This window comes from Pectinophora gossypiella, chromosome 12 (genome assembly GCF_024362695.1).
Source record: "Pectinophora gossypiella chromosome 12, ilPecGoss1.1, whole genome shotgun sequence".
NCBI classification, from domain to species: domain Eukaryota; kingdom Metazoa; phylum Arthropoda; class Insecta; order Lepidoptera; family Gelechiidae; genus Pectinophora; species Pectinophora gossypiella.
This window is the reverse complement of record NC_065415.1, coordinates 7,559,625-7,579,478: the sequence shown is the minus strand read 5'-3', so window position 1 is coordinate 7,579,478 and position 19,854 is coordinate 7,559,625. Positions and strand designations below refer to the sequence as shown.

At 36.4% G+C, this 19,854-nt stretch overlaps 2 protein-coding genes across 4 annotated transcripts in view; one reads left to right on the top strand and one right to left on the bottom strand.

Annotated features, from left to right (window-relative positions):
* LOC126371073 (endoribonuclease Dicer) overlaps window positions 1–19,854 on the top strand; it is a 47,600-nt gene that overhangs the window by 21,698 nt on the left and 6,048 nt on the right. Inside the window, exons 26-30 of the mRNA XM_050016259.1 lie at window positions 28–264; window positions 756–891; window positions 18,056–18,247; window positions 19,076–19,180; window positions 19,446–19,601. Of these exons, the coding sequence (XP_049872216.1) occupies window positions 28–264; window positions 756–891; window positions 18,056–18,247; window positions 19,076–19,180; window positions 19,446–19,601 (826 nt within the window). The remainder of the gene's footprint in view (window positions 1–27; window positions 265–755; window positions 892–18,055; window positions 18,248–19,075; window positions 19,181–19,445; window positions 19,602–19,854) is intronic.
* Window positions 1,561–15,073, bottom strand: LOC126371086 (juvenile hormone epoxide hydrolase-like). 3 transcript variants are annotated; one of them, XM_050016282.1, is made up of 9 exons: window positions 14,919–15,067; window positions 14,552–14,676; window positions 14,307–14,408; window positions 10,476–10,661; window positions 9,647–10,036; window positions 8,505–8,662; window positions 6,531–6,712; window positions 5,019–5,253; window positions 1,561–3,276 (listed from the first exon to the last, which is right to left on the bottom strand). In XM_050016282.1, exons 4-9 carry the CDS (start codon window positions 10,659–10,661, stop codon window positions 3,057–3,059), a joined length of 1,371 nt encoding a protein of 456 aa, XP_049872239.1. In that variant the 5' UTR covers window positions 14,307–14,408; window positions 14,552–14,676; window positions 14,919–15,067; the 3' UTR covers window positions 1,561–3,056. The 3 variants fall into 3 exon arrangements, with proteins under 3 accessions (XP_049872239.1, XP_049872238.1, XP_049872240.1); XM_050016281.1 differs by lacking the exon at window positions 14,552–14,676 and having other exon boundaries at window positions 14,919–15,073; XM_050016283.1 differs by lacking the exons at window positions 14,307–14,408; window positions 14,552–14,676.

Below are 19,854 nucleotides of genomic sequence, written 5' to 3'. Positions count from 1 at the left end.
TTTCTTCATTGTCCCTTCCTCCCGCAGGCCGGTAAACAAGATCGCCATTTTGTCCAAGAAGCTGACCACTCGAGGCCCTGAGCTGCGCGACATATTGGCAGCGATCACCACAATTAACTCGCACGATACATTCAACTTGGAGCGGGTGGAGACTCTAGGAGACTCCTTCCTCAAATTCGCGGCCAGCTTGTATCTCTACCACAAGTTTCCCAAGCTGAATGAAGGACAACTGACGAACATCAAGTGCCGATTTATTGGCAACAGGTATGTGTATTCGCGCAAGTAGCTCTGAAACGTGGTATTCATGTTCTAGTTGTAAAAGTGTTCGGCTCTAGACCTAAAGCCTAATCATGTTACTACCCGACTGCGGCGAAGCAAAAAGGAGGGTTATTTGTTTGACCGGTATATGTGTATGTGTGTATGCACGTCTGTTCCGACATAACTTATAAACTGCTTGTCAGAATTTAACAACTATTTCAAGACTAAAGTATGACCGACGGGGGGTTGGGTAAACCTAGCTTAGACGCTGGTGGGAAGCGGAGAGTTGCCGTTTTATACGTAGTATTATTCCTTATTCTATGTCATTATGCACCTTATATCTAGGGGATTAAAAGAGCTAGATTGCAATTTGAGAAGTGTTTACATTGCGCATTTTTATATGCGCAAATGTCATTGTGTTTAGATGAATTACTTCATTGTGACTTTATAACCTCCCTTGTCAGACTTAATTCATGAATATTAAATTTTCTTCTAAGGAATTTGTACTACGCCGGGTCCAAGGCCAGGCTGGGAGGCCGCATGAAGGTAGAACAGTTTAGCCCCAGGAAAGACTTTCTGGTGCCCGGTTTCTTCGCTCCGAGGGAGATACAAGACTTCATCGAAACCAAGCATGTAAGTGCTTATATTTATATCTTTTTGTACATAAAACGCTGAAACGAAGCGACGCGAAACAGAAACATACGCGAATCGACCAATCATAGAACTTCTTATCTCTCGCTCGCTGTGATTGGCTAATTCACAGATCTTCGTTCCGCTTTAGTTATTATCCCGCTCTAGCCAATGACGGTTCTGTCTGAGTGAAGGAAAAGGATAGAAGCGTAGAAAAGTGCGGTTCCGTGCTGCCAGGTGTGGTTTAACCCTTATTGGAAACGCGCCTTTCGGTTGATACTAGCTAGCTATCCATAGTGAGTCATCATAGTTGTAAACTCCACAACTTGATTTGTAGACGTCCTTAGTAATGTGGGATACTGTTATACAAAATATTCATTAGTTCAACTTCGTCACTGAAGTACCTTTGGCGTATAACAATAGGACCCATCACTTTATGTAAGACCAGATTCATTTGCAGAGTTCTACGATAAACTTATGTGGCATGGAACATCTAAGAGTCTCTAGGAATATAATAGTGTCTGGCAATGCATGGAACAGGAAAATGGAGTATATATTTATCGACATTCCATAGCAAAATCAGTTATTTATTCCATTGTCATTATAATGAGGGTTATTGAAACGAGTTTTATTGCACACCATATTCTCGTTTCAAATAATAAAATACGTAAAGAAAAATCATAAAAAATATTTATTGATAATTAGTATTGTTACATGTGCCAAGTACATTATCAACAAAATTGTGAAATAACATTTGTTCGTCGTCAAATTATATTTAATTTGTCGTATTAGGAAGAGACACTCACTAAATATTCTAACAACTTTAGTGTATTATTTGTCTTCCCCTATTGTAATCTCCTTTCAAAGATTCGTTGATCCGTGGAGAACATGTTTATTATATAATTATTGACAATTAAGAAGCATTCTGTAAATTATAATGATAATAAATAATTATGTAATAATACTACATTGAACTAAGTTAAAAATGTATAATAATTTACCACTACAGATATATGGATCACGATCCTCGTGTCTCACTCAGTAGAGTCCGTAGAATATCAGGTTTATTGTATTCGTCCAGTGTGTGGCGTCCTTTTATTGTAAACAATATCTATTCTACTACTCAAAGTACTCTCCGAATTCACTTAAAAGACAAACTTTTTGAATGTAAACCTTTGACTCGCGGTTAGGCTTTGAACATCACAATCCCAATGACAATTTTAATTACTCGATTCAAACCACAGTAAAAGATTGTATTAAGTATTTGTAAGTAGTTCTCATTGAGTTCTAGATAAACAATTGCTGTTTATTTATTTATTCACGCTGGAAGATATATTTTATATAGATGTCTTTCTTATGACTAGAATTTATAAAATATTATTATTACTTGTTCTGATTATGAACAAATAAACAATCAGAAGTGTGTATCGTATTGTTTACTGATGGGAAATATTTATAGAAGAACCTGTGTAAATATTAAGAAAATAAACATTTATCGAGAAGTAAATACTTAATAGGAAAATTGTGATGTATTTTTACTGCCTGCTCGCGCACTGACTCGTACAATGATTTTATTTCAATCACATTATTCTGTTTGAAATCGGTACCTTAAACTAAATTCTAGGGAAATAATGCTTTTATATTCAGACGCAATGGTGCTGATTCCAGTACACACCACCTAATTTTATTTTAAGTTTTACCCATTTTCTTAACCGTCGAAAAGGAAAGAGACGGGCAATCGACAGGCATAAAAAATATGGAACACACGTCAATTTTAGGCAGGAATTTAAAAATCCCTTCCAAAATTTTATGTCGGCCAATAACCCGACAGGATTAAGTTGATATAGCACACGTGAAACGGGTTGCATTTCAGCGAGATGCCAATTTGATTGGCCGGGGATATTCATTTATTCACTCAATTCTTTTTAAAGTTAACAACTGTCAATCATCCGCCAACAAATATAACTTAAAATAAAATTAGATATGATCAATGTCTACGTAAACTCCATATAAGCTTAAGTAATGCGTGAAGATGGAACATTTGTTCAAGTAAATAAGCCTTTTTTCATACAACATTTTTTATATGAAGCTTGATACCTAACCTTGCATCTTAAATGCGCGCAAGCATAAATCCGTCAGTCAATTTTAAAATTACGTCTTACGTATATCTACTTAACATTCCGTTTGTGGAAGTCAATGAAAGCAACGGTGGCGTCAAATATATCGTTTGCGAACACCTCTGGTGTCTGCAGTGCGGCAAAGTGACCTCCGAAGTCTAATGTGGTACTCCTTACCAGGTTCGGGTACTTGTCTTTCAGCATCCAATCCGGTTGGTAAGTCACTTCGTGCAGGAAGTTAATCGCGGCCGTCGGTACTGGAGTGGGTATGCTGAAAAAAATACACATAGAATCAAATAATATATACTTACAACATAATATGAAATAAGCTCACGGTTATATCGCAAATAAAATAGCCAGATGGGCATCCATTCCTAGAGGAACTAAGAACTTAGAACCTCATCGAGCTTGCCGTTAGACCAACGTGATAGGTGGTGGTAAAAATACTTTATTTTACACAAATTCAGCGTAGAAAAAAATATACAATGTATAACTACAGTACAAGCTAACAGGATTCAGTCATAAAACCTTGGCGGCGTGACAGTGCAACAGGGTGCAACAAAGTAGTCCTTAAGCTTTTGCGTAAACAGAATCACATGCCACACATCATAGGTCAAGTAGTAAGTTATTATTAGCTTGAAAGCCATAATAAACATCATCATCACTAATTTCATTTTCATTTCCATGCTCTTGTCGGTGTAGCATTCTCCGTGCTACTTTTTAGGGAAAAATAGGGCAGTAGTTTCCTTCTTGTCTTCCGCTCCGCAGTACTGTCTGACGCGAGTGGGATGGCGCCCAGAGAGTAGTCTATTTCAAAGCCGTACTCCTGTTCTCCGCCTCTGAATAGTACTGACAGTTACTGCTGCCCTCTGTCAGATTCCAGGTTACAGTCAGGTGGAAATAAACAGAGATCGAAAAAAACATAGTTATTATCGGACATTCTGGGAATTTATGGTAATTAGACGTTGTATAAATAAGATGATCTCGGTGTCTACATCATTTTATGCGAATCTGTGTTATATCGTGTTAACTTCAGTACTATAAGTATTAGATTAAAAGTATTGGATTAGATTTTAAGTATTGGATTGTATTAGTATTATCCTGAGGAGTTGCGTTTTGTGTGCGAACGATGTGGCAAGAAATGCCGCGCTGCTATAGGGCTCTATAGCCATAGGCGGCGCTGCGGGAACCCGTAGACTAATAGTGCTGCAAGAATCATCTACGATAGATGTACTTAATAATTAGAGGCCGCCCGCGACTTCACCTGTGTGTCATTATACAGGGTGTTAGTGACATCGTAACGAAAACTTTGAGGGATGATTCAGACCATGATTCCGAGTTGATATCAAGTTGAATTTTCCGTCGCAAAAGTATGGATAGGAAAATAATTTAAAAAAACACAAAAAAAATCATGAATTTTTTGACAGGAAATTCCACTTGATATCAACTCAGAATCATGGTCTGAATCATCCCCCTCAATATTCGTTACGGTGTCACTAACACCCATACCTACTTGTATGGCTACCGTATGTACTTGTACGGGGTGTAAGTGACATCGTAACGAATACTGAGAGGGATAATTCACCTGACTATTCTGAGTTAATATCAAGTGGAATTTTCCGTCGCAAAAGTATAGAATTGAAAATAATTTTAAAAACTAAAAAAATACATGATTTTTGCGACGGAAAAATCCACTTGATATCGACTCAGAATCATGGTCTGACTCATCCCTCAAAGTTTTCGTTACGATGTCACTAACACCCTGTATACTGTGAAATTTTATCAAAATCGGTTCTGTAGTTTTTTGGTGAAAGAGTAGGTAACAAATATCCTCCCAAACTTTCGCGTTTATAATATTAGTAGGATAACGTCATTGCATTTTATGCAAAACTGCCAGAATTATATCAAGTTAACATAATTCCCCGAAATAAATAGTTTGTTAAGAACAAGTATTACATCTTAATATAATAATTTCGAAGAACTTTCTGGAAGTGTTTGTGATAATAAACTTACTTGTGGAGTATTTTCACTTCTGGCCAAATTCCTGTGACACCTTCAGCGTAAATCCTGGACGCTGTCACTATGCAGTTGTTGGCCCAGACAATAGTGATTATGTCTAGTACGTCGTCTATGTCCAAGTTATCCAAGCCACTGTGAGGTGTGTCCAGCTGATTGCGGTTACTGCACATGCCTAGCTTCTCCATCAGATACCCTGCCAGCCCCGCAGGACTATCTGTTAGTGCCACCCCTGAATCAAAAACCAGACTTCTTATTTATCGCTTGAAACTAAGAGGTCCCCTTTTCTAAGAGATTTCCTTTGGTTTTGGTTTCATACAAGAATATTAACCCGACCCCAAGGGGGACAGAGTATGTACGTCATGTTTGCTCGCCTTAGAATGCCGTGTCGTAACCGACCTTTGACCATGTCTAAATATGCCCATATGCGAACTATACACTGGCCCCGATTCCTGCAGACACCTCCTAATTTTATTTTAAGTTATACCCGTCATTTTCTTATCCGCCGAAATGGAAAGGGACGGATGATTGTCAACAAGTTAATTTTAAAATGAATGAATAACCCGTGGGAATAAAATAGGCATCTCGCTGGTATGCAATCCGTTTGACGTGCTGTCTACTTAATTCTGTCGGGTTATTGGCCGATGTAAAATTTTTAGACGTTGGTTTTAGATTTCTGCTTGACGTGTATTCCATAAATTTTATGCCTGTCGATTACCCGTCCCTTTCATTTTCAACGGATAAGAAAATGACAGGTATAACTTAAAATAAAATTAGATGGCGTCTGCAGGAATTAGCACCACTAACTAACTATATTAGAAAAATACACACGGGAAAAACGTTATTTGACGTACAAATAACTGAACTACAACAAAAATAACAAGGGTTAGGTAGGTAGACCAACAAGTCAGCAGAAAAACCAGCAAGTCTCATTTCAGATTAAAAAAAATAATTCAAAACTGACTACAGTGAAATGAAAGTGAATGGTTTGATTACTAACCCAAACACGCAACCCGCAGTCTTCTTCTATCTTGCGGGTTGTGAGGTCGATAATTTAACAACCTCATCAATCTGGTGTCAAGGTTATTATTGAGCTCATGTAACGAGTACTTACTTGCATTATTTAGTAAGTAGTAACCTAGAATACCGGCTTAACCTACTGAAGCACGGATCACCTTACTTTCGGATAATCAGGTTATGAGCCTGTAATTTCCTAACCAAACTAAGGATTACGAAGTAATTTTTGTGATATGTATCCCCACCGGGATTCGAACCCGGGACCTCCGGATCCTGAACCCCAAACTCAACCACTGGATCACAGAAGCCGAGAACCCGCAGTAGAGTATGGAACCCGCAGTAGAGTATGGGTATGGAAGTCTCCGCTGATTGATTGACGGGAATGCATATGCCTAGGTACAGTACAGGTGTTCCCTTACTAGGACTAGGAAGTATTATACTGTTTATGTTTTTTTTTATGAATTTAGTTTTACAAGAAAAATATCAGCTCACCGATAGTGTCAGGTTTCGTAGCTTGTATATGGAAGTACCCACTCTCCCTCACAAGAACTGAAATAGATCTTCTAAGAGGGTATATTCGTTCCGCGTGCTTAAACATGAAGGGAAACCAAGATCCCACTAGAATTTTTACGTAGGTTAATGGTCGTGAAGACGTCGGCATGTTTGTATGGAATCTGAAAAATAAATTAATTTTCGTTAGCAACTGTAAAAGTATTTGTGGTTGAATAACTTTTTTTTATTTATTTAATGTTTAAGGGAGGTTGAGGTGAAAACAAATAACCCAACCGACTATTGTGTAATAAATACTAGTTACGTTGATACCTATATTTATATGAGAGTCGAAATGGCGTAATTTATATTTGAGACAACTTTGTAACGCTGTTTCTAGATTTTTTTTTGTTCTCAGTCCCGAGATGTACACATTGTTGAGTAATTAGTAATATTTAAAAAAAAAACCTAAGCCGTAGGTACTATTCAGTATCTATGCTTTAACCACCTTACTAATAAAAAATAAACCAGGGATGAACATGGGTTTAAGAATTTGACATTTATGCGTGTTATTTGTCATTCCACACGTTCTACATAGTTACATCTCAGCCACATATTTATATCTGGATACAACGTATTATCATAATTATTCTATTTTACAACTAGATGAAATATTTTACTCATAATATTTGTACGATAACTTCGTGCATCGTTTATGTAACAGTAACAGGCCATAAGAAAGTATTGAATACGACTTCTACTTTTTAATTTACGAACTTTGCCTTTATTCTTTGCTCTTGGCATAACGTGTACGTACAAATTATTGAACATATTTGTTTTGCGCAAATATTCCGCAGTTCGCGCCCAGCAGTGGGACGTATACGCTATTTATGCTATCTAAATTTATATTTATGTTTAAAGAGTCAGGAATTATTAACAACACCAACGAATCACAAAGTACTGAATTTAAGACTAATATTTCGAAACGCTAATTTAACACAAATATTTTCGAGATATTTAATATTTGGCAATGATTACAAACTTTTCACCAACCGGCACTAGAGCAGCGTAGTGGAGTATGCTCCATACCCCCTCCCTGGACCTGTGCCCAAATGTGGAACGTATATAGGCCCTTTATGTTATGTTATACAAGCATTTCGCCCGAAACTTTGTGCGCGTAGATTTTGGGTAGAGAGTTACTTTCACATTTGAGTGAATTTTCGAAAGTGTCTTGTTATATAAAATATTTTTATTCGAATCGCATTCGATTTGGTAAAGGTCATCATTACCTTTATTTGTAGTCAATAATTTGGGAAAAGATGAAATAAAAGCGCCACCGAAATAACGTGACAAAACATCATCCTCCCAGCATTATCCCGTTTTTCACAGAGTCCGCTTACCTAACCTGAAGATTTGACAGGTCCGGTTTTTTACAAAAGCAACTGCCTGGCTGACCTTCCAACCGTCGAAGGGAAAACCAGCCCAATACTGGTTACGTCACATAACTCCGAAAATGCATTTCTCTGGAATGTGGGTTTCCTCACGACGTTTCCCTTCACCGCTGAGCACGTGATAATAATTTATGATCCAAACATGAATTCGAAAACAAATTCAAATTCGAAAAAGTGAGAGGCAAGCGTTCTACCAACTAGGCTACCACGGCATCAAATAACGTGACAAGACATTTTTAGAAATTCACTTTACAAATTTTTCCTTTTTAATATTAGAATATAGACTGGATATAGACTTTTAGTATATAAGTTGTTTAAATTGTATTAGGTGTTTAAGCTCGCCAACAAACGGTTTTGCAGTTTGGCGAAACATATTGTAAAACCGCAGTAAATAAAAACATAGTATAGATTGTATGTATTCCACGGAAGTATATAATATAATAGGTATATAATATAATGGACATTTGGTAGCTTATCAGGTGGTGTCCTACGTGAGCTTATCTTAAATTTAAAAAAAAAGTCTTACCCTAATATTTCATCCGGGAATATAGTTGCCATATGGCTGCCGACCTGCGAGCCCCAATCTCCAGCTTGTATGTAAAACTTGGAGAAACCGATCCGTCTCATTAAGTTTCGCATCATGATCGCCATCTGGGCTGGGTTCAGGCCTGGCTTGGTTGTACCCTGAAATATTTACAAAATTATATCAATAGGTTGCACCTGGATTGGGCTGGTTTTCCCTTCGCGATTGGGAAGGTTAAACAGGCAGTCAGTTCGGTAAAAAACCGGACCTGTGAAATACTGGAAATCGCTAGGGAGGTAATGATATCAATAAGTTGCAACTTTGCAAGGTCTGATAACTTAGTTGACATAAGGTGTTACATCGTCAGGTCACGGATTCGAAACTCGGGTCGTGTCCAAACCTCCCAACCATGTTTGGATATTAGATTCAAAATTGTTGTTTAATTTATGAAATATAAATATAGTAAGGATGATTACGTACTGTAAACAATATGAAGGCGGCGAAATGACGCGTATATTACATTAGCGTTGAACTATTTAATAATCTAGATGTTTGATCTAACTACCGTACGTATGTAACAATATTAGCATAGAAAAAACGTACCTATAACGGTTCACACAAATACTTCTACAAAATGTATGCTTAAGATCTACCTATGATCAAACAAACAGTGAACTGTGAACATCTTTTATGGAAATTTCATTTGTAAGAAATGAAATTTACTTTGCAAGAAACACGGTACAAATTTGCCAAAACAGAAATTATTATTTATTCGACTTGATTCTATTCTATTATAAAAAGTATAAAAAAAACTTAATACAACAACCCATCAATAGTCAAACATAGCAAAAATTTTCGATTTAAAATAATAATGATACTTATGAGATAAAATGATGGGATTGTAGGAAAGAACTTTCAAGAACTGAGCCTCTTCAAGGCAAGAATGAAAAACACTTTCTATGTAAGCATGTCCGATCCTCGGCCACATCGTCACTATCCATCAGGTAAGATTCTGGTCAAATGCTCAAATAGAGTCTTGACTCTTAATAAGTTGTTCTCGGAGGATTCTACACAAGATCATTCCCTTGGTTTCGAACATGACCGCAGGGAAATAAACGTGTTCGTATTATCATCTATTAACTCACTTCGGAAAACCCAAATCCAGGAAGGTCCACTGCAACGACTTCGAATACAAAGTCGTATCCTTTCCTTGGCGTCGTCAGTAGCGGTATGACTTTATCAAACTCCTTCGACGAACTAGGCCAACCATGCATCATTAGCAACGGTAACGCCTTCTTATCCGTAACATGAGGCTTCACCCTTATGAAATGAATGTCCAAACCCTGAATCTTAGTCTTAAAATGAGGATAAGCGTTTAACAGTTCAGCTCTCTTCTTGAAATCATACTCCTCCATCCAATACTTAAGCTTCTTTTCTAAATATATCGTGTTTATTCCGTATTGAGATTGTATTCCTTGCAAGGGCATTGTTAACGGACGCTTATTCCGTAGTCTTCGTCTTAAGTCTTCAATCATCTGAAAAAGAGAAGAAAAGACTATCATGTACTATCAATTTCGTACATATATTCCATGAGCTGAATGAATTTCGTACTTTGGGAACATTATCCCGTTCCAGTTCTGTTTATATTACGGTCAGCAACTATGCACTTATGTAAGTTACGTAGTAGTTATAGTTACAACATGACACTAAGTTTGATGAGGTCAGTCATCGACCTTCATTTTTGAATCGTTCGTCTCCAACTCACGTGCGAAAATACATACCTGTCTCATCTTGGAAATGGCAAGTTCTGATGTGCTACCTGAAATGGGTATATACTTTCGCGCGCGAATCGACAACGGTAAAAGATACTTCGCCTTATCGGTCATGTGAGATGATGATTAGTAGGTTAGGTACATACAACCTCATAACATAACATTATATCACTCTTCAAAATAATAATTTTGTGCAACCTACCGCATCATCGAACTCAATTTTAAACGGCCTTATGGATGTATCTTCGTCTTCCGTTTTTTTCCCAACACCCCACCACCTTTGATGGTCCAAGTTTGGCATGTCTGGCACTCGCTGAAGATAAATTGGTATAAACACCCCCGTTACTATTGCCACTGCAGCAATTATTCCCGACAGTAATTTGAACATCTGAAAATGACAATTTATTATATTTAGTTTTTTCATTTCATTTAAATTTTAAGAACAATATAAATGGCGCTGTACAGATTTTTCTTCGTTTACCCTTCTAATTTCATAGATAACACACATATCGACGGGGAAGAAGCAAATACTCCTATCTTACACAGACCTAACTTTACAGGAGGAGGAAAAAACTGAATAACTTTTTTGTTAATAATTATAGCGCGACGTCATGTTCTGAAGGTAGTTTTGTTATTTCAAGAGACATTTTTTTAAACTAATATTAATTTTGTATACATAGAGGAATTAAAGTTAATGTAAGTTAGAGCCTATTGGTTTCTGTGTTGGGTCGAAAGTTTTGACGTTAGACGGTTTTTCCACTTGCAATTAATCCTTCAAATTCCTATTGTTTGACTTATTTCTCTTTGTAAACTATTCACTGTAGCTTCAAAAACCTATTAATAATTAAAAAAACAATAACTATAAAACTAACGTAAATTATACATGATTTTGTAAGATAGGATGTATTGCTTTGAATGAATTTCAAATTATGTTCAAGTTAGGAGATATTATAAAGCAATGCCGCAACATTTAACTAGTAAATATTTAACTGTAAACTATTATAAAGCATGCAATATAATAACAAATAATCGTATTTTTTAAAAAAATACTGAAACGACAGCTTTTTTAAAGAAAGTGCTACGCTTAGCATTTTTAATGAAAATAAACTTTGATCTTAAACAAGGTTTAACAAATTATTTATTGATCATGATAAAGTAGGCACCTTCGTTTTTTAATTGTCATTTAAAAAAAATATCAATATAGTACAAATTATATATTTATTAAGTCAATAATCAACTGAGATCAACAAGTAGGTACTTATTAAAATCATTATCAATAGCCCGGTCAATAAAGGGGTTGTAGAGTATGTGGGAGGAATCCTATGATTTTTCCTTAGAATCCTTATTTATGGAGTTAACATAATAAAAATTCCCACGTTTACATGGTGTCATTTCCGTAACTTAATGTTTACCAAACCATACCAAAATATAAAATATCGATATTTTTGTATGGTATTGGTCGTTCGATTTACTTCTCACTTTTTATTCTAAATTCCTCTCCAAAATTTAAACTGTGGGAATTTTTTTGACAAAAAGATAATTATAAATAACCCAGTTATCCAATATCAAATAATTAACTTGTCAAACAATTTTTATTAATAACTGTCTTTAAAAAAATGTTTTGTGTTGCGGAATGGGTGTAGGTCAGAGATACCAATTTTGAGTTTTTCGCTGATATCTCAAAAACGATGCGTCCTAGAGAAAATAACTTTATATTAATTTAAAGAACATTAAATTGTCTACAAATTTGTTAATATAATATTTTTTTGATATTTCGCCCGTTTTCGAGCTACACGCTTAGGAAAAAAATAATTTAATATTGAAAAGTGTCAGTGATCGAATCACCCCAAAAAGTAGATCTTGGGTCCATCATCTCTTATTTTTGAAACAAAGACACATTTCGTGCCATGCCCATTGCCCATCATCATCTATCGACCTCCATCATCTTCCATTAAACAAAAAGACTCGTGCTTGATTCTGAAGATAGGAGCTATTATCGATTAAAACATGAGATAGGAGTTATTTATTTCTGTAGAAAGGAGATATTTTTATAAAAAATATTGTAACATAAAATCTTTATTTTAAGAGCTATTTCTGTTCATCGAAAATCACCCTAAAAGTAGGAAATATACAACGGAGATCTTGCCAGCCAACGTAAAATTAAATTTCGCAACGAACTACATCAAAAAGTCGATTTGCCTAAAAATGTAAGATAGGAGTATTTGCTTCTTCCCCGTCGATATGCATCTTTTATCTTTGTTTTTGGATATAAATGATGACTCTTTTATAACACCCAGGCACAATCACATCTTCCACCCATTATTGTTCTGATCAAAATAAAGACAAGCAATACAGGCAATATAATTCTATACATAATGTGATTCAAATATCAAGCAACAATTATTTTTATATTTGGTACTGCCATTCTATACGTATTTTGGAATAATTGTGTATCTATCTACCCGAGTAATGAGATTATCACGTTAAAACTACAGATATTCATTTATCATCATCATTCATTTGTTTTCATTTTATTTATTGTGTTTTGTCTGATTGTTGAAATTTTAGTTCTGTGCAATAAAGTATATTTGATTTGATATTCTTTTTGGTGAACGTAGCCAGGAAAGTCCCTCATTTGATAACACATGTAGATAGAGGCACAATATCTCTGATAGAAATTCCTTGCAGTAGATCTGAATATACATATTTTCAAAGATAGTATAACAAACAAAAACTAATGATGCATAATGATTACTTGATCCCACAGCCGGACTAAGTCTGCAAAGAATATGAACGAAATATAAATTAACTGAAAATATAATATATGATATATAAATAAAAACATTTCTATATTCTGTTAATCTAGTGTATTATATATAGTTAGAGCGATATTCATAAAACTTAAAACCAAAACCTTTATTTTCATATAAAATGAACCAAATAAAACAAAAGCTTATAACTGCCACAACTTTTACGAGTATAATAATTATTATAATTAAGCAAAAACCCGACTGCACACTAAAAATAGGAAAGCATGCCCCGCAAGAATATTGTTTAATCAAATGCTAAAACCAAGTTATAGAAATACCGTTTAAACAATAAAATACACTACGTAATGTATTCGTAATCGATAGTTAAAAAAAAAAACTTGGTAATTCATCTCACAACGTGTGGGTTGTGACGAATAAAAACTATAATAACTATACCTACTACCAACAGAGGGTTCCTTATAGTTATTTTGGTTGGTAAGTTTTCACTATTTAGAAGAATGTTACTTAGGTATTTTCGTTGGTGGCGGTTAAGTTGGTCCCCGCCTGCAATACTTTCCATCAACATTTATAAATTATATTTACTTAGTAATAGATGGCGTTACCGAATTATTTATCGATAATTGTAAACAGATGCAACGAATATCCCGTTGGACTTTCGAGATAAAATGTATCCCATGACGCTCCCGTGATCAAAACGAATCTAACGATACCTCATACATCAAAATCCATCAAGCAGTTTAGCCTACAGGAAGCCACAAAGAAACAGACGTACATACATACTTATGTACACTTGAAAATATGACCCTCCTCCTTTGGCAGTCGGGTAAAAATGATGTGTTATACGAATAGTAATCCTGTTAGACCCTAATGGGGTAGGCAGAGCCACAAGTAATCAGAAGACAAATTGCCATCTTTCTGGATATAATGATCCATTTATGGTTATATAGCCCATAATAATGGTCCATCATTTCAGAATCCCAGTTTTTACACATGCCCGTGTTTCGACATGCCCGGGAAGATAAACAGCTGAATGCGATAAATATGTTTTATATTTATTAGTATATTATTCACATCCAGTCCAACATAGACGGAACTCTTTGACTATTCCTATAAAACGAGACGAAAATAAAAAACGTACGCGAGGCATTGAATTCATTGAAGAGGTCAAGGCCGTCATGTACCTACCTACTCAAATATTATGGGTAAAACATTTAATTGACAACAAATCAATAATAATTTTATTTAAAAAGTATGCGACCTACTTTTTCAACAATCCTGAGCGTATGATGATGAAGTACCGGGACCCTGCTCCAGAAGTTATTTTTAAAAAGTGAGTCAGAATTAGGGGTGCGCCCTTTCTAAATCTGTAAACCGAAAGTGATAACATTAGCATTTTTTTCAATGATAGTCAAGAGTTAGCTTAAACGGGCAATAATTGGATAGATAGGTACTTCATAATAATTTATTACTTATTTATTATTATAATCATCAGTCTATATCAATCTACCTGCTAGTGGAAATAAACGTAACATTCTTTGGCCATTTTCATCTCGTCCACTTCGCGTTGAAATCTAAATCTATTAGATTTTGGAAGCTTTTACTTCCTGCTTTCCGTTATTGGATGCATGTGACCTAAAGTTAATAGAAAATTATTTTCTTGAGCAAATGGTTAACGTCATTAACATTTTACTTGGAGATTTACAAGGTTAACCTGTAGCCCGGAAAGGCCACATTAAAACCCGAATGCAACGCGGCAGCCCTAGCAAGCTTATCGCAAAACTTTCACTTTCGATCCCTTTCGCCACTTTTATATATCTACTAAAAATGAGATAATCAAAAATTGCGTTCGACACGAAAAACAAAAATTGGCCTACCTTGTTAGACGGTTCAAATTGCTCAATGTTAGATGTCACTAGCACATTAATAGGGTAATTTCATTCACAAAAAATCATCGAGTTTTGTCACAATCTTTTCAATTCGCACGCACGTGCGGCTCAGCCGGCGCGATACATCGCAATACTTAAAATTCTCAAATGAAAGAAGACTTTACCATTTCGCCTCGACCTTGACTAGGCGTTTATACACTAACAGATATGAGATAATATTGGTGTTATTGTACCAGACGCGCTCGGATTATCTATTATTTTAACGATAATAATCGATTGTGGCAATACGATTCATATGCGATCAAATTAGACATCTTTGGATAAGAAACTTTAGTCATAATCAAAGTGAGTCATAAAAGTGAGTGATTTACATTTTTTTTAAATCTCGGAATTTTTAATGGGATAGGTAGGCAAGTAAGTGGTTTCTGTACTTTTTCATACACTGATTTTGGTAAGACGACGAGTTTCTTTCTCGGTTAATTAGCGACCTACTTTCAACATTGGAACAGATTTAAAATAATAGTTGATATTTAGATTATCTCTCTCTTTTATTGATCTCTTATAAAATATTTATGCATTTAGGAATTTAGTTATCAATACGATAGGTACAGCTATGTGTAAGATTTATTATTACCAGACTAAGGCAAAGAAAAAAGAAGGGTTCTGTATTTATTTATTCGTACACAATAAACCAGACAAGGAACGCACAAAGAAAACAGACATTACAGGTAAGCTTATTATCTCTAAATTTAGAGATTTCTTCCAGCTGACCTAACAGCTGTATTTGGTCACTATATGTAAGTATGTATGTTTGTACGTCTTTTCCAGCCCAACTTCTAAATCATTGAGCAGAATTTAACAGCCTAATACTTAGCGGCGTCCTGTGATCCAGTGGTAGGAGTGTTTGTCTCTTGATCTTGAAGTTCCGAGTTCGATTTCCGATGGGGTCACTTCACTTCGTGAACCCTAGTAGGGTTAAGACATTGCAGTTAAAGTAAGGTCCGTGCTTTAGAGGGGACGTTAAGCAGTCGGGGCCGGCTACTATTTACTTAATTATGTAGTCGTTACATGAGCCATGTTAGGGGCCTGTGGCAATTCAGCCCACACGAGAGAAAATCAGAATTTAACAAATGAGGTGTCACTAGCAGTGCAGTGTTTTGATTGACGCGCTGTTACGTCACACTTTATTTAATTTCGCGCCTTCTAGAGACCATAAACAGGTGAAGTGAAAATAAAAACCAAGGGTATCGTGTTGGCTTTCAAATTAAAGAAATTTCCATAAAACTTCTTAACCCGATGTCTGCGTTATAAGTAAAGATTTCATTGGTATCAAAATATTTACATTACGTAATTCCTTTAGTTATCGATTGTAGGTTAATTATTCATTTCCGAACTTTGTAGACGCAACATGCGTATACGGCGTGATTTACATTAAAATAACTAAAGAATTATATAATGATAATAAAAGGATTAATGACCGGTTGATGGCGATAGGCTCGCCCCGTAATACAAAGTAAGTACTTATTTAAACATCGATGGCTAGGATTGGGTGTACTTACACCTAGTACTTACTATACACCTCTGCTTTCCCCTTCAGTGATACAGGCATGATGCTCTTGGGTAGATATCGCGGAGTGTTTGCTGTGAGACGTTAGTAGGATGTTTATGTTATGTTTTAATATTACAATAAAACAATACCACTAAAATATTTTAATGCGATAAATTGCAAATATAAATTGAATAGGTACATATATTCAAACCCCTTCTCAGTAATGTCTACTGATGAGCTGAATGTTCAATTTAATCTACTTTAATGTCTCACATAGGTATTGTCCTTATTCTATGGTATTCGACCGCTTATGACGTTAGAAATATGAAATTTCAAATTATAGGGAATAATTAGACAATGACTACATAGGCCTCGATTCCTGCAGACATCTCTTAATTTTAAACTAAGTTATACCCATCATTTTCTTATCCACCGAAAAGGAAAGGGACGGATGATTGACAACTGTGAAAGTATAACCCGGGCGAATAAAAAAGGGTTCTCGCTGATATACAACCCGTTTGACGTGTGCTGTCGACTTAAATCTGTCGGGTGAGGATAAAAGATCAATGTAAAATGTTAGAGTATTTTTTTAAATTTCTGTCCATAATTAAAAACGTTTGTTCCATAAATTTATTTCACCCAGGTTATTCATACAATACACTCAATTTTAAAATTAACAGTTGTCAATCATTTGTTCCTTTCCTTTTTGGTGGATACATAAACAGCCAATATACGTCCCACTGCTGGGTACAGGCCTCTCCCCAATCAACCGGAAGGGGAAAATGACACGTATAAGTTAAAATAAAATAAGGCGTCTGCAGGAATCGGGGCCAATATACTCGTATTCTAATCTTAATCTGTTTTCAATACTTTCTGATGAAAGTAGGTAATCAATTAAGATCTCTCTTCTTATCGCACACGATAAGTGCCTTTGGGAACCCACAGGTTGAGAGGTCGATGACCAACCTCATCAACCATGGTGTCAGGGTTATTATTGAGTCGCCAAAGGCACCTGTCATGATCTATTAAGATTATAAGGAACTATAGTAGTAATCATCATCATCATCATCAGCCCATTAACGTCCCCACTGCTGGGGCACGGGCCTTCCCTATGGATGGATAGGGAGATCGGGCCTTAAACCATCACGCGGGCCCAGTGCGGATTGATGGTTATTAACGACTGCTAATGCAGCCGGGACCAACGGCTTAACGTGCCTTCCGAAGCACGCAGGAGCTCGAGATGAAAACTTTTTTTTTGTGGTCACCCATCCTATGACCGGCCTTTGCGAAAGTTGCTTTACTTCAACAATCGCAGACCGAGCGCGTTAACCGCTGCGCCACCGAGCTCCTAGTAGTAGTAATATTACATAAATATAAATTTTCGTGAAATACTGCATATTAAAGTATGTTTTTGATAAATATCCGATCTTACTAGTTTTTAGCCTTTCTGTGTTTGGATGAGACTGCAGGGTTGCGTAGTTACTTTTTATAATAATATAATTTCAAATTGCAATATTTCTTTTTTAGACGATTGTTTCTATATGGTCTCTTTAACCCCCCTGATGTGTTTGTTCAGGTCCGTCCAACGTGCCTCATTGGAATGTCGTTCTCCCCTTCGGAAGTGCTATCAGGAGAGTTGACGGATGAAAGCCGAGTGCTCATCCAGCAGAGGTACTCGGAGAACGACGGCACCATCGAGAGAGAACCCATGTGGGGTGCGCAGGTGGCCATGCAGTGCTACGTGCGCTCGCAAGCCGTCTCCGACAAGGTATGTTTTGGGAATCAATGTTTATAATTATACTTTTACGACGCCCTGACCCGAGGTTCGCGCCCAACTGTGCACCTTCAGGCCTGTTGTCTTAAACGTTGTACCGGGTGAGAACCTTCAACGCTCCCCATTTGTCCGGCCAAGTAGTTAAAGTATACCTCTTCTATCGTGGTAGTTGTGAACTAAATCTGGTGGGTGCTAAAGTTTGTTACGTACATTCTACTCTACACACATGCAGCCAATGTTGATACCAAGTCCTAAGATAGGTATGATGAACGTTATGGTGACTAGGGATCAGCCTGTCGTCCATAACAATTGTCCATATTGTTAGAAAAGACACAATATCTCTCTCGGATTTTACGACATGCCAGGAAACTGAACGTGTTCTGTGATTTTTATTCGCTCCCAGTCCAGCGTAGAATATTTAAGTTCTTCCGCTTCACCAGGCTCTTATAATCACGTGTTGTAAGTAGTGCCGGGACCAAAACGTACTTTTGGGGAATCGGATTAGTAATTGTTAATCTGATTCGAAAGCCTTTGGTTTGAAAACTCAACTGTATTGGCATACTAATTCGCAAGCGTGTTCTTAAGTCTTTTGATTGCCAACCTTTTTGTGTATCGATGTACAGCAATAATGTCAAAATGGGACGAAAATTTGTGTCTGATGTTTGTTGGGACAAATCGGTAGTGGAGAGGAGATAAATACCTAGATCCTGGACTCGGTTGGTAAGTACCTCTCTTAGAGGTCTGTGTGCAGTAGTGGGACATTCATTTTTATGTATGTATTTCGTACAGGGTCGAGTGTAAAAGACTATTTTGTTTTCACAGTCAATTGCTGATTGCGTCGAGGCGCTTGTTGGCACATACCTTCTGAGTGACGGTATCTTAGCGGCCGTCAAAATTTTGGAATGGTTGAAAGTTATGCCTCCTAAGGTAAGAAAAAATGCCTATTTCCCACCGGGGTAAGCAGAGATTATGGAATTTTAATTGCTTCGGTCCTGACATACTTCTCTTGCTTCCTCTACATTCAACAATCGTTTATACACCCACCCTTGATCAGAGCAGATGGAACTAAACCTTTTTAAGGACGTCCCCAATTTGATACGGCCTTCTAGGTCTTCCTACCAACAACCTTGGCCTAATGTACTGCTTTCGGAATTGTATCACATCATCATTAATAATGCTTTTCATATTACAGGACAACTTTACTCAACTCCTCACCAAGCCAATAGACACGGTCTTGAAAGACAAGAAGACAACCGTTGATGAAATCGACAGGATCATGAACTATTCCAGAGAAGATGTCGAGCAGATTATTAATTACAAGTTTAAAGATCCGTCGTTGTTGTTGGAGGTAAGAAAATAGCATAACATAACATAACCTCACGACTTTATCCCAACTGGGGTAGTCAGGTGCACATCCTTCGCAAGATGTACTAAATACCTCACCTGACCGAGCTTTTTGTTAGGAATATAGGATGGAAGTCAATCTTCGATCATTATGTGTTTTAATTTTATTTTCCCTTAACTCTTGTGTGGACAGTGGACGACCTTGTCAATTCTGGTTCATTTACATTAAAAAAAAATGGTACATAAACATTATTAGC